We start from the raw sequence: 12,274 nt of genomic DNA, 5'->3' as shown, positions 1-12,274 counted from the left end.
AAATTTTTTGTTGGCTTTGGTCAAAAGAGATTGATAATTCAGCTTCCCTAACTGAGACGTGAGTGAATAGTTGTTTCACAAGATCTAACTGGGAGGTTTGAAGAAACACTTTTGCAATAGACAATTCTTCCCCCATTTAATCTTAGAGCATCCATTTTAGCAAAATGTATTTTAAATAAAGATGGCTCGCCATATACAAGGATATAATCCAGGGTTTTCATAAAATCTGCATAGTTCACGTATAAGTAAAGCATATAAGCAGCATTTAGCTTGAATTTAGTCAGCTCTGTAGTCTGAACATAGTGTCCAGAAGGTATGCTCCTCCCGTTAGCAGGATTGCCATTCTTTAAAATAAAACAGCTATCAAACGGGGGCAAGAGGACACTCCTGGCATATCAGTCTAGTGATATCAATCGAACCACAACTGTTAATAATTATTACCTGTGCTGTGGCATCTTGATAGAAATTACCAAACAGTATGGTGAACAGTTAAGGTAATCAAATTTGTGCTAATAGAAGTCAAATACATTTGTATTCAGAGGTCGAACACCTTATCAGATCAGATGCCAAAGGAACAGAACAAACTGACGCAAAGTTAATCATCTCTTATTGAACTATCTTATACCATTCATTCCGATGTTCCCCAGGGACCTTGCCAGCCGTTGGTGACTGAATATGAGCAAATGCCTTGATTACAATAACTTTAAAAATGACAGCCTCTGGCCATACCGTGGATAGTTTCTGATGTCTCAGTGTGGTCATATTGGACTTTTCTACTAACCAAACAGGATATTTTCCATTGTACTGTTTCAGTAAGACCTTTAAAAAACAAACACAAAACTACATTATCTTGATCTCCCTTCAACTTAACGAATTAATCCAAATGTATAGTAATTTGAACTATTTTATCCAAAATCTGCAGAGTGAGAAGTTTACTGAGTTTGTTCCCTTCTTCAAATATTTTCTGTTTATATCTCCAAAGTTGAACACATTTAGAAGCCTTTCCTTACAGTTTTGATTAAATCAAGTTATGTTGAATTGTCCTCACTAGATCCTGGTAAACTGCTTTAGAAATTATTCACTTTATTGGCAGGCAATCTGTCTGCACTAGAGCAGTCTGTCTGCATTACTACCTGGAATCATAATGTCTACACCAATGGAAACGGACCTCTTAATATAGTCCATAAGCTGCGTGGTATATGAATTGTATATAATGTATACAGACTGTATTTTACACAATGTGTGTAAACCCAGTTTAGGTGTGTTGAGGAGAAATATCTCAAAGGACCTTCATCCTGGTCTGATTTGCTAGTGGCCCAGCTCAGCACTTTGCTGGACTGATGATGTCATAAACCCCATGGGATGCCATGGGAAAGACAGCAGCCTGATGCCAGAAACCTTTCAGTTTAACTTTAGAGTGGTTGTTTTTTTTTTTTCTTCCTCACTTCGGGCACAAGATGCCTCCCCTTCCAAAATGCCGACGATACAGAAGAATGGATCAGTTGTCATCTTCTGCAAGAGGAGAAGCAAAGGCACCATAAAGCAATCCAGGTTTGTTTGGTGTTGCGCTTTGTGGATCTTTGCACTGTATCTTTCTGTCTTGGTTATACTATTGGCCCTTGTTTAAACGTGTATGTGTACCTTCACTATAGACATTGAGCTCTTTACCAGTTTAGGAGCAGCCACTCCCCATTAGCACACTGCCAGATTTCCTTAATAGTGTCTAGAAATGAAGATCCTGTTGTATTTCCATTGGGACGGGAGAGCGGTATGCACAATACCCTCTTGAGAAATATCTTCATTTACGTCAGCATCCTGTGAAAGGCAAGTCCCGGATCTCAACGTAAATGAATATCCGAACAAGCTGCATTTTAGTCACTTTACTCTCCAAACTAGTCATTGAGTCAAATAAATGGTAACCATGGCTCAACACAGTACGATGTTGAACATGGTGTGTCAGGCTCTTTAAGGAGTGGGTTAAAACATCTCACTGTTGAACTTTGCCTCCATGTTCTTTCCCATACTCTTTACTCTGGAGCTCTTTTGTCACCCATTTACATTTGGAACGACCTTTCCAGCGAATTACAGAGTTTTATTCAAGGCACTGAGATTTACACTCCTCTTGGCCTGAATGAGCGAGATATAGCTTTGAACATTTACATGTGATGACAGTTCAAGGGCCATGATATCACTGGGTGATCATAGGCTCGAGAGACTCGTTAATTCTTTCAAGAACATATAGGGCACATTGACTGTCGTTAATGAAAATACACAGAGCACAGACAACATGGGAACTTGCTCAGGACAGATGAACTCTTGCTTACTTTTAATGAAATGTGCGAGCTCCATATAATTCTGCTGTTCTGACACACGAGGCAAAGAAGCAACCTCCTGCAGATTATTTTTTTTTAGGCCATGACCAATGTCTTTACACAGCGGTTACAACTACCTATAGCTCGGTATATGTAAGTATATGAGTTTTTCTGTTACCTGTGCTCATTGGTTGTTCCCCGGGGTCGCTGCTGGGCCTGCTGTTCCCCCGTCTGTGTCCCAGAGCTGCAGGGGGCATCTTTCGCAGCGGAGCGGAGCATGCTGTTTCCCCGCCTGTCCCAGAGCCAGGCTTCACCACAGTTGGTTTCCCCCGCCGCCGCAGCTCTCGTCCACTAGAGCGCGGCCACAGCTTGGGAGGAGACCACGAGTGCGAGGGACTACAGGCCCCAAGAGCCCTCGCGGCCGGAAGCCGCTATTGTGAAATCCGCTCCAGGAGGCGCATAAAGCAAAGGACATCTCCCCGCGTCGCGGGACCGCGCGCGGGCCTGCGCCGGGCAAAGGGCGGGCCCTCTGTGGCCCTCAGAGGCCTGAGGAGACTGGACAACGGACTATGGTTGGAAAGTTAATACCTCTTAACTCAGATTTAGGTGTGCTTAAGTTTATCTTGCGTAATATCAATAAGGCTTAAGTTCCGTAGTTTCCTTGCCCTGTATCCCACTAGTGTGTCAGGCTAGTTGTGGTTCTGGAGGTGTTCAATCAGGTAGATAGTAGTTACCCAATATTGTTATTTGCCTGGCTTACATCTCAATCACGCTGTGTAACTATGTCTAATTGTAAAAACACCACCAAAGGCCCTGGAGTATCTACACTTGACAATTACCTAGTAAAAATGGTCTCTAAGATTAATAGCGATCGGAGAGCTTCACTAGGGAAATCTGGCTCCCTGGGGCATTTGCTCCCTAGCTCTCTCTCCGATACAATAGTGACCCCCCTCGAGGCTAATGCCGACTTAGGAAGCAGGGGAATGGTAGTGATAGACGCCCAGGTACACCCAGCCCCATCAGAACTTATTCCTGATATTGTTTCGAGCCCTGTTGGTTCACCCGGGCCATGAAGAGAACTGATCCAAAATAGTAAGAGCAGCCATGGCCTGTAGGAAAGTGCCAATTAAACAAAGTGGTGGGAGGCCAAGAAAGGTTTTAGAGAGTAAGTTTTCCCCTCGCAAAAATAAAGGCAAACACGGGGGACCTAAATCGCCGGAAACTGCTGTAGGCTGTAGTAACAACATGGAACAATTTGAACTCTTACTGCGTGCCTTTGAGGCTAAACTAGAGACAAAAATGGTAGACATCATTACCCCACTGCTGCATAAAATAGATGCACTCACCTCAGAAGTTGATAGACTGATGGCTCTTGTTAAAACTCAGCCTATTCCAGTTGAAGTGGGTAGGTCTGCAGACAAAGCCCCTGTTGAGGGGCAGCATCAGGTTGGAAATAGCCCTGTACATTTATTGCAACGAGTAAAAATTCTCCCTAAAGAGAGGCCCACACAAATTAAGACACCCTTAGTTAATCAAGGGCCCTCTGGTTACAAAAAACCTGATCCCATTGCTAAAAAGTTAAATGATAGCCAAAATCCCAGAATCGACCTCCCCCCTGAGGCTGCGCCTTTTGTGTGTATACTTTCAGGGGTTCCTGAACTTAAACAAGGGAAAACAGAAGGCTATCAAGAGTTAAAAAACAAAGTAGCCTTCTGGCTTTCCAAGAATAGACCCCTACCTCCTACTATAGATGGCCGAATCTTAAATGTCCAAAGGGTGGGGTGGCTCGGCCACAGAACTAAAGACATATCAGGCGATCTGGTCATTGTTAACTTTAGGAGTACCCACGTAATTCCATTCCTTAGAGGCTGGCGTCCACAAGGTGGTGATGGCCCGATTGTAACGTGGGAACTCTCTGACTTTGATCCTAAAGCCCGCCCTAGCACTAATGCGACACCTTTGCTATCCAGGCCTAACAATACCCCTCCCCGGGGCCGGTCAAACCTGTTAAGCATTGAGTCTCTGATCTCCGCTGGGAGATATGCCCCACTGTCTTATCTTGATGAAAATGATTGACTCATTGCTGGGCAGGCTTTAGGTAATATAGGGGAAAAGAGGGGCTCTGCACCAGCTGATATAGGTACGGAGGTTTTATCCATTGCGCAGTGTTCTGAACTTAGTATTAGTGCTAGAACAACGGCACAAGATAATATCTCATCCAATCCCCAAGTTATTGCGCCAGCCCAGCTCGCGGTAATAAACCCTCATTTGTTGGTCTCCGACTACACTAAGTGTGCTGGTTGGAACATTGCTGGGCTTGAGTCCCGCTTGTGCATCCCTGACTGGGTGGATTTTATAGATCAAGGGGATGTTTGGTCCTTTCAAGAAACATGGGCACTTTTGCCGGTGTTCCGGGTGGTGTTTTTAAATTTCAGTAAACCCGCTACAAAAGGACAAAAAGGGCACCCCGCTGGAGGGCTGACAACATGGGTTTGCCAATGTGAGGGTGTATGGGCTGAGGAAGTTGCCATAGATAGTCCAGATATATTAATAATTAGGATTAGATCTTCTAAAGGCTTAAATATCCTTTTAGTTAATATTTATGTTAGGGGCCTCCAGGGTGGAAGGGTTTCACCCACCCTTCTCCTCCTGGACGACTTCCTCTCTAGTGTATCTGAAGAGGGGTATAAGGTCGTGTTGGGGATTTTAATACATGCTTTGAGCCCCTGGGTACTGAAGATGGTTCCCTTACAGAGGAAGAAGACATGTCGTGGGGAATACCACAGCTTGAGCTACCACCGATTGGGAAATGGTCTTGCTCTGCCACATTTATCAAGGGGTTGTGCCTAGATCTGGGCCTGAGAGCAACTAATGGTAGGGTAAGATCAGACAGGAAGGGTAGGCACACATTCAACAACGGCAGACACAGTAGTCGTATCGACTACATTTTAGTCGATGTGCAGCTATGGGTTGCAGTTGTTGACATGGAAATCATGGAACGCCCCGAAAGTGATCATGACCCGCTTGTATTGGCTTTAAGGGACTTCAGCTTTCAAAGGACCAAGAGCTGTGAGTTAAACGTAGTCCCAGCTGAGGTAACCCTAAGTAATGATATGAGAAGGGTGCGTTGGCCTAAAATTGCTGTGGATGAAGGGGCGAGAAAGGAGATTAGAACTTTAGTGTCCAGCTCTTTGGAGCTTTTGAACAATTGTGGGTCGCAGGACGAGATTAATGCAAATCTTACAAGTATACATACCGATCTGTTTTCGGGCCTCAAAAAGCTGTTTATTAAGATTATCCCTAAACAGGTCAGGAAGATGAAGCCTAGAGTAGTCACATGGTATGATGATGAGTGTTGACGGACACAAGGGAACTTGTTTTTAGCAATCAAATCTAAAAACCACGGACGAATTAGGTCCTGTAGAAAAGTTTACAATGAAGCTAAACGAAAGGCTAAATCTAATTGGGATGAGGACCGGTGGTTAACTCTGACCGAAGCTTGTGGTTATCGAAATATGCAACAGTTTTGGCACCTACTAAAATGGGGGAAAGGCCAGGATGATCACCCTAGCCCAGCATCTGTTGGTCAACAACAGTGGGTAAGCTTCTTTGAGGATAATTCAGGAGTAACAATGTTGTTTTGGTTGATCTCCCATGCTCCGTTTCTGAGGATTCACTCACGTTTTCTATTTTCGAGGTTAGAAATATTATGAAAACAATCCCGAGAGGCAAAGCACCTGGCCCCGATTGCATTCCTGCTGATGTATTTCTGCAGGATCAGGATCTCTGGGCCCCGTATATTTTCCATCTGGTAAATGCACTTGCTTCTGGAGCGAAGGTTCCAGATTCCTGGTACGGGGCTGAAATTCTTCCAATTTATAAGAAAGGCGATCGCTCGGTTCCATCAAACTACCGACCGATCAGCCTCATCGATGTGGTGGAAAAAATAATAGCCCGCCTCGTACTAGGTAGGATCCAGGAATGGATTAATGATTTTGATATCCTCACACCTCTGCAGGCAGGTTTCCGGTCTCATGTGAGCACTCTTGACCAAGCATTCCGTTTTGTGCTCCTATATTGGAAGACAGTTGTTTTTGGGAAGGGCAAGCTATACGCAGCCTTTGTGGACCTAAGGTCCGCATTTGACCTCGTTCCTAGGACCAAGCTGTGGGAATGCCTATTGAAATTGGGAATGCCTGCTGTTCTTGTGCGACTCTTAGTGAACTTACATGCCTACACCTTTGCACAAGTACGTTGGGGTAGGCCTGGGGAGGTTACGGATAGATTTCCAGTTGCCAAAGGAGTTAGACAAGGAAGTGTTCTGGCCCCTACTCTGTTTTCCCTATTTATTAATGGGGTCACCAATTATTTTTTGAACCACCCCACGGATGCTCCTACACTGGCAGGGATGAAAGTTCCTCTGCTCATGTTTGCGGACGACACCCTGTTAATATCTAAGACGAGGCAGGGTCTCCAGCAGGCCCTGTCAAGATTTGAGCTGTTTTGCCGCGAGCATGAGCTGGAGGTTAACGTGTCCAAAACAAAGTTTATGGTGCTGAGAGGACCAACCCCAATTGCTGCCAGGGTTACAATGGGTGGTACCACCCTTGAGCAGACTACGCTATTCACATACTTAGGTGTCACTTTTAGTGAAAACCTTAGTTGGAAACCGCAAGTCGAGCTCCTGGCACTAAAACATGCGCAAATAGGAGGAGCCCTCCTCAGAGAACATAAATGTTCTTACACCCGGCCAATGTCCCCGCTCATGAAAATCTATGGCACAAAAATGTTGCCCTCTGTTCTGTATGGAGCAGAGCTTTGGGGCTACAGTAATCTGGATCCCCTAAAGGTAGCCCAAAACAAATTTCTCAGGGCGGCGATTGGATTACCGAAATCCACTCCGCGTATCCCGCTCCTGTACGACTTAGGGTGCCAACCAGTGGAAGACCTAGCGAGATTCAGACCCCTAGCATTTTGGCGGCGCCTGTGGACCACACCAGAGCTACAGCTTTATGCCAAAGCATGTCTAGAGGGAAGGGATTCCCTGGGTTCTGACAATATAGGATGGTTCAAAGGGGTAAGATCTACTCTGTGCGCCATGGGGCTTGGTGAACTATGGCATAACCCTGACTCTGCCACCTTTCCTCCCAAAAAAGAGCTAAGAAATTTATACTGGGATTGGGTAGTTGGCAAAAGACATTCGGAAATGACAGGAAGTCCCCTTACAACGACATTTGTTCTTCTGAAGGATGTCTCTTCCCTTTAAAAGTACTGGGATGTCATCACGAAGCCCCTGGATCGCAAACTATTCCATCAATTGAGAGTTGGCTCGCTACCACTGAGGTGCCTAACTACATCATGGGGTAAGGGAGGGCCAGAGCACTGCCCACTGTGTTTCAGGCAAGGTGAAAGTGTGTGTCATTTTCTCTTTGTATGCCCCCTGTATGTTGCCCCCAGAAAAAAGTGGCTACGCCCATTATGTAGAAGTCTGGGCACTCGTTCAGCATCTACAGCCTGTAGAATTCTAAAATCTGATCTATCGCCCTTGATAGTAATAGGGGTTGCAAAATACCTTGGTTGGGCTTGGATTCTACGCTTGAGGTTGATTAACTCGCATCAAGGTCCCAGTTAAATAATCTATAAGGTCCGAGTCAGACTGTGATATCCTGTAATAACAGTTTTTTATTATGTTTAACTTTTTAATCTGCAAATGAAGTCGTGTATAAATGATTTAATTCCGTCTTAGTTCATGTTTTTAACTTCATACTAAATTATTTTTTTAACAACTATGCTTGCACTTTGGAAATCGAGACATAATGTTGGATGTGTAGCATATCTTTTAAGATGAACAATCGAATAAAGACTTCTTTTGACTTGACTTGACTTGTAAAGTACATGAACCTTAAAATATTTCCAAAAGAATTGGCAGTATGACTAAAGAAAGTGACTGCACTACTCCACCACAATTTCCGTCCCCAGAACATCATTACGATGGAGAAAAAGAATGTGGAACCTAGTTTTTGACCATGGGTATGATCTCTGAATTAATAGAAAGGTAGAATATCTCTGCAAGGTCCTGAAACATAAATGTTCAAGATTTTTTTTAAAATGTGTTTCAATCATTAATTTAAACAGGTAATGTGCCAAAATAAGAAAAAAATCTTAACATTAACTTTTATTGTCAAATAGAAAATGTACTACACACATAGTACATCTGGAAGAACAAAACTCTAAAAAGAGTGAAACAGGGAAATCAAAAGGAGGAATGATGCCCCCTTTAGAAACACTACCATCAGTAAAAACAAACCCTTCACTGGCCTGGCTATTGTTGCTAAAATCCTAGAACGGCGCGTAGGAAAACTATACAAATTTTTTCATGAAAATAATCTCTTAAACGGTTACCAATCAGGCTTTTGCTCAGAGCACAGTTCTGAAACTGCTGTAATTTACATCATGGATGAAGCCTTTCAAGTGCTTAACAATAATGAATCCGGCCTGCTAATCAGCTGTTTGATACAATATACCACGATCTATTACAAAACACAATCTCCTCACATTTTGGTCAGCTCTTTGCTAGTTCAAATCCAACAGGATAAGGGAAAAAAAATACCTCATGGAGTAGCAGTTCTCCCACGAAGGCGGCCAGCGTAGTCAGCCCCGCAGCACCCTAGAAGTGAAAAGGGAAGAAAGCTGTCAAAGGAGGAAGACTGTAGGGCAATAACATACATAGAGAACAAGGAGAGGAAAGATGCAACAGCAGTATGCGTATTCTCCCCAAAACAGGAATCAAAAGACAAGGAGATATATTGGAAAGCCAACATCAAGAAAAGAGAGGAAGAAAAAAAAGATGCCAGCGAGGACTCCAACTTCCACAGTGAGAGGAACTGAATCCTGAGGTACATGCTCGAACATGGAGGAACCAGGCATGGAAAAGTTCACCCGAGATGGAGATGAAGTTACAGCTGACCACCCATTTTGAGTCCTGGACCCAACAGGACCCAGGGGAGGGTGGTGGCTACCTAGGTGGGTGGCTAGATGGTGAAGGCCTAACTGAATCGTAACAGAATTGACATTCTTATCATCAGTTCAGACCCTGAAAACACAGACAAAAATTGTCATGCACACCTCAAATAAGATGGGCTCTCCCCAGAGTACAAGATGGCAGATCTCCAGGATTCATACCATATAACAAACTGATTCCGGAAACCTATAGAAAATCAATGGCCAAAGAGGCTCAACATCAGTGGAGAGCCATTAAACCAATGAGGATATTTATTGCCCCAGAATTTCTCAAGCAGGTTGTACAAGCACTGGTGTTCTTAAACTAGAATATGCAATCTCTATCCTCACTCGGCTCCCAGCTATCTGGCAGCCCCTCTGAAAACCATCCTTCATGCTGCTGAAAGACGGATCACTAACTCGAGAAAGTCGGAGTGGGTCACTGCAGCACTAATGAAACTCCAATGGTTACCATTCCAAGCACGCTGCACAATCAGATCTGCTGACATCACTTTCAAAGCAATGAAACTAAACACCCCCAGTACATGAAAAACAAACATACTATCAAGCAGACGGAGACACCTCTGCAGCACTAGTAACCTTTATCTGAACACAATTTGCTGCCAAAACCCTAACCCGGTCCTTCTCTGGCTTTAAAGGTATGGAAGGACGTCCCATTAAGCATCAGGCAATAGCCACCTTTCATATCCTTCAAAATCTGATTTAATAACTACGTATTGCTGAAATTACAAGGCCGCTCCTAATTGACTCCTGCCTCGCCCACACCTCACCAGACACCTACATGATCGACTACGCGCAGAGAATTCAGAAACCTTGCCATGATCATGCTCAAAACGTACACCTGGTCAAAGTACATCACACGTTGCAACTTTCACCCTCTGTATGATTGTTGAATTTTGTGCAGTTTGATCCACAGAGAATATCACACAGCTATACCAGTCGATTCTTGTATTGTGTTACTTATCAAAATATCTTCGATATGCAGCATTTTCTTCTTTATTAAAATACATTGATGCACCTTTGACCTTCCTTGCAATGTCCTAAACCTCCACGCCATACCTATATCCTATGGTTTTGGCCAATATCTTCAATCTGTAGCTTTTACTTTTTGCAACACATTTTGTTTGCTGAACTGTCATGCTGTTACACCCCTGCAAAGTGCTCAAACGTCCTCCTAGAATTAGGTCTGCGTTGTGAAAATTATTTTTAAAAATTAGTAATTACAGTTTAGTATGAAGAGGGGAAACAATAGTATTTACTTTTATGAAGGAATTCTATTTCAGGAGATTAAAAAGATAAAACAACTGGAATCTAAGCGTTCTGTGGTGAAACGTGAATGGGGAGGGTTGAGGAGACTGGTGAGAATTCACTAATATTTTGCATTGACTTGTGACTATCTATGCAAGGAATGACAGCATACAAGGAAAGTTCATACTTACCTTATCAGGAGTACATCCACTGCAACATTAGAAGGGAGTAAAGCGAAGGGCTATGTGATAGCAGCAGCTAAGTGTTTTTCCAGAGCATAAATACTCTTAAGCATAAAAGCCATGTTTTAACAATAAGTTCCATGGCTGGGAGCACTGATAAGCCTGAAGTGGGGTAAAGCTCTTGAGTAACAAAAGCAAGTATTTCTTTACAGACAGAGTGGTGGATATATGGAACCGATACCAGCAGAAGTGATATATCCATTGAACAATTACCAGCAGAGTTGGTGGACGCAAAGAACAGCTGCCAAAGGAGGCACTACTATCAAAAGAACTGTTTGGACGAGAGGTACAGGATACATGGAGCAACTCCCAACAGAGTTGCTCCATTTATGGGATAGCCCAAACAGAAGATCCATTGTACAACGCAATGCAAAGCTGATGGAAGCATGAAACAACTCAAAGAAGAAGAGGTTGCTGCAGGGAAGAGTTCGAGCAAGACCTGCTGTACAGCTGCCACTAGAGTGAGTAATAGTAAGCCTCCCATAAACCTCAGGTTTTGCTCCTAGGAATCTGCAGAGCAGGGGAAATCGGGAGGATCTCACCAGTCTTCTTATGGGTCTAGTTCAGTAGGGTAGGCTACGACCAAGAACAGCTCAGATCCTGCCAGAGACTCTTGCAGGATTTTTTTGTACAAATTTCAGCCCATCTTAAAAAAAACAGCCACAATTTTATTTACGACCTAAATAAATACCAAGAAGTGACAAGAAATTGTAGTAAATAATAAACAAATATTAGCCCCAGCAATGATTAGTCATATGAAAAGGTACAGAACATTTTAGTCAAAATATTGGTAAAGCCTGCACCTAACTTTCGGTCAGACTGCTAGAATAGAACCCCTCAAGTCTCTCCTTACGGTGCACATGCACATCCTCCACAGATTCACTGTCCAAAATCCATGGGCATGGTGTGTACAGACCAGCGTTGGGTCACAAATACCACAAAACGTCCTCCTGGGTGTCCAAAATCAGGATTCATTTTATACAATTGCTGATCATTAATTAATTTCTCAATGTGTTCCTTTCTATAGTGGCATTTCCACGTAGAGTGCTCGGGCTGCCCAGGGTCCATTTAGTCAGGTTTCTATAAACCCAGCAAATTCTCACAAGGATACTGAATTACTGATATCCTTCATAGAGTTGAGAAAGCAGGGGGACCCAAGTGAACATTAGAGACTTGGTCTGGTGGCTGAAGTAAAGCCTTGTGGATGGACAGCATATCTGCAAGAAGCCTTAATCTTCTAAACTGTGAAATTCATTGTAAAAGCCCTTCAAACCACGTTCCCATGAACAACTCTAATCATCAATGTTAGTAATTTCCAAAAACGGAGTAACTAATTTACAGTGCATGGTGAAAGCCACGGCAGCAGAAAATGTAAATAATGAACTCCAAAAAGAAAATACACGTTCTCTGATATTTCTATTCAAAAGAATATTTAGTGTGGTGCTTCTATCT

At 43.4% G+C, this 12,274-nt stretch overlaps 1 protein-coding gene across 5 annotated transcripts in view; it reads right to left on the bottom strand.

Annotated features, from left to right (window-relative positions):
- Positions 1–12,274, bottom strand: part of LOC144792167 (dual specificity protein phosphatase 18-like) — a 184,038-nt gene that overhangs the window by 34,997 nt on the left and 136,767 nt on the right. For all 5 annotated transcript variants that reach the window (XM_078667063.1, XM_078667066.1, XM_078667065.1 and 2 more), the window contains one exon: positions 8,923–8,979. In XM_078667063.1, coding sequence (XP_078523189.1) covers positions 8,923–8,979 — 57 coding nt within the window. The remainder of the gene's footprint in view (positions 1–8,922; positions 8,980–12,274) is intronic.

Source organism: Lissotriton helveticus, chromosome 11, assembly GCF_964261635.1.
Source record: "Lissotriton helveticus chromosome 11, aLisHel1.1, whole genome shotgun sequence".
NCBI classification, from domain to species: domain Eukaryota; kingdom Metazoa; phylum Chordata; class Amphibia; order Caudata; family Salamandridae; genus Lissotriton; species Lissotriton helveticus.
This window is presented reverse-complemented; position numbering and strand designations above follow the sequence as displayed.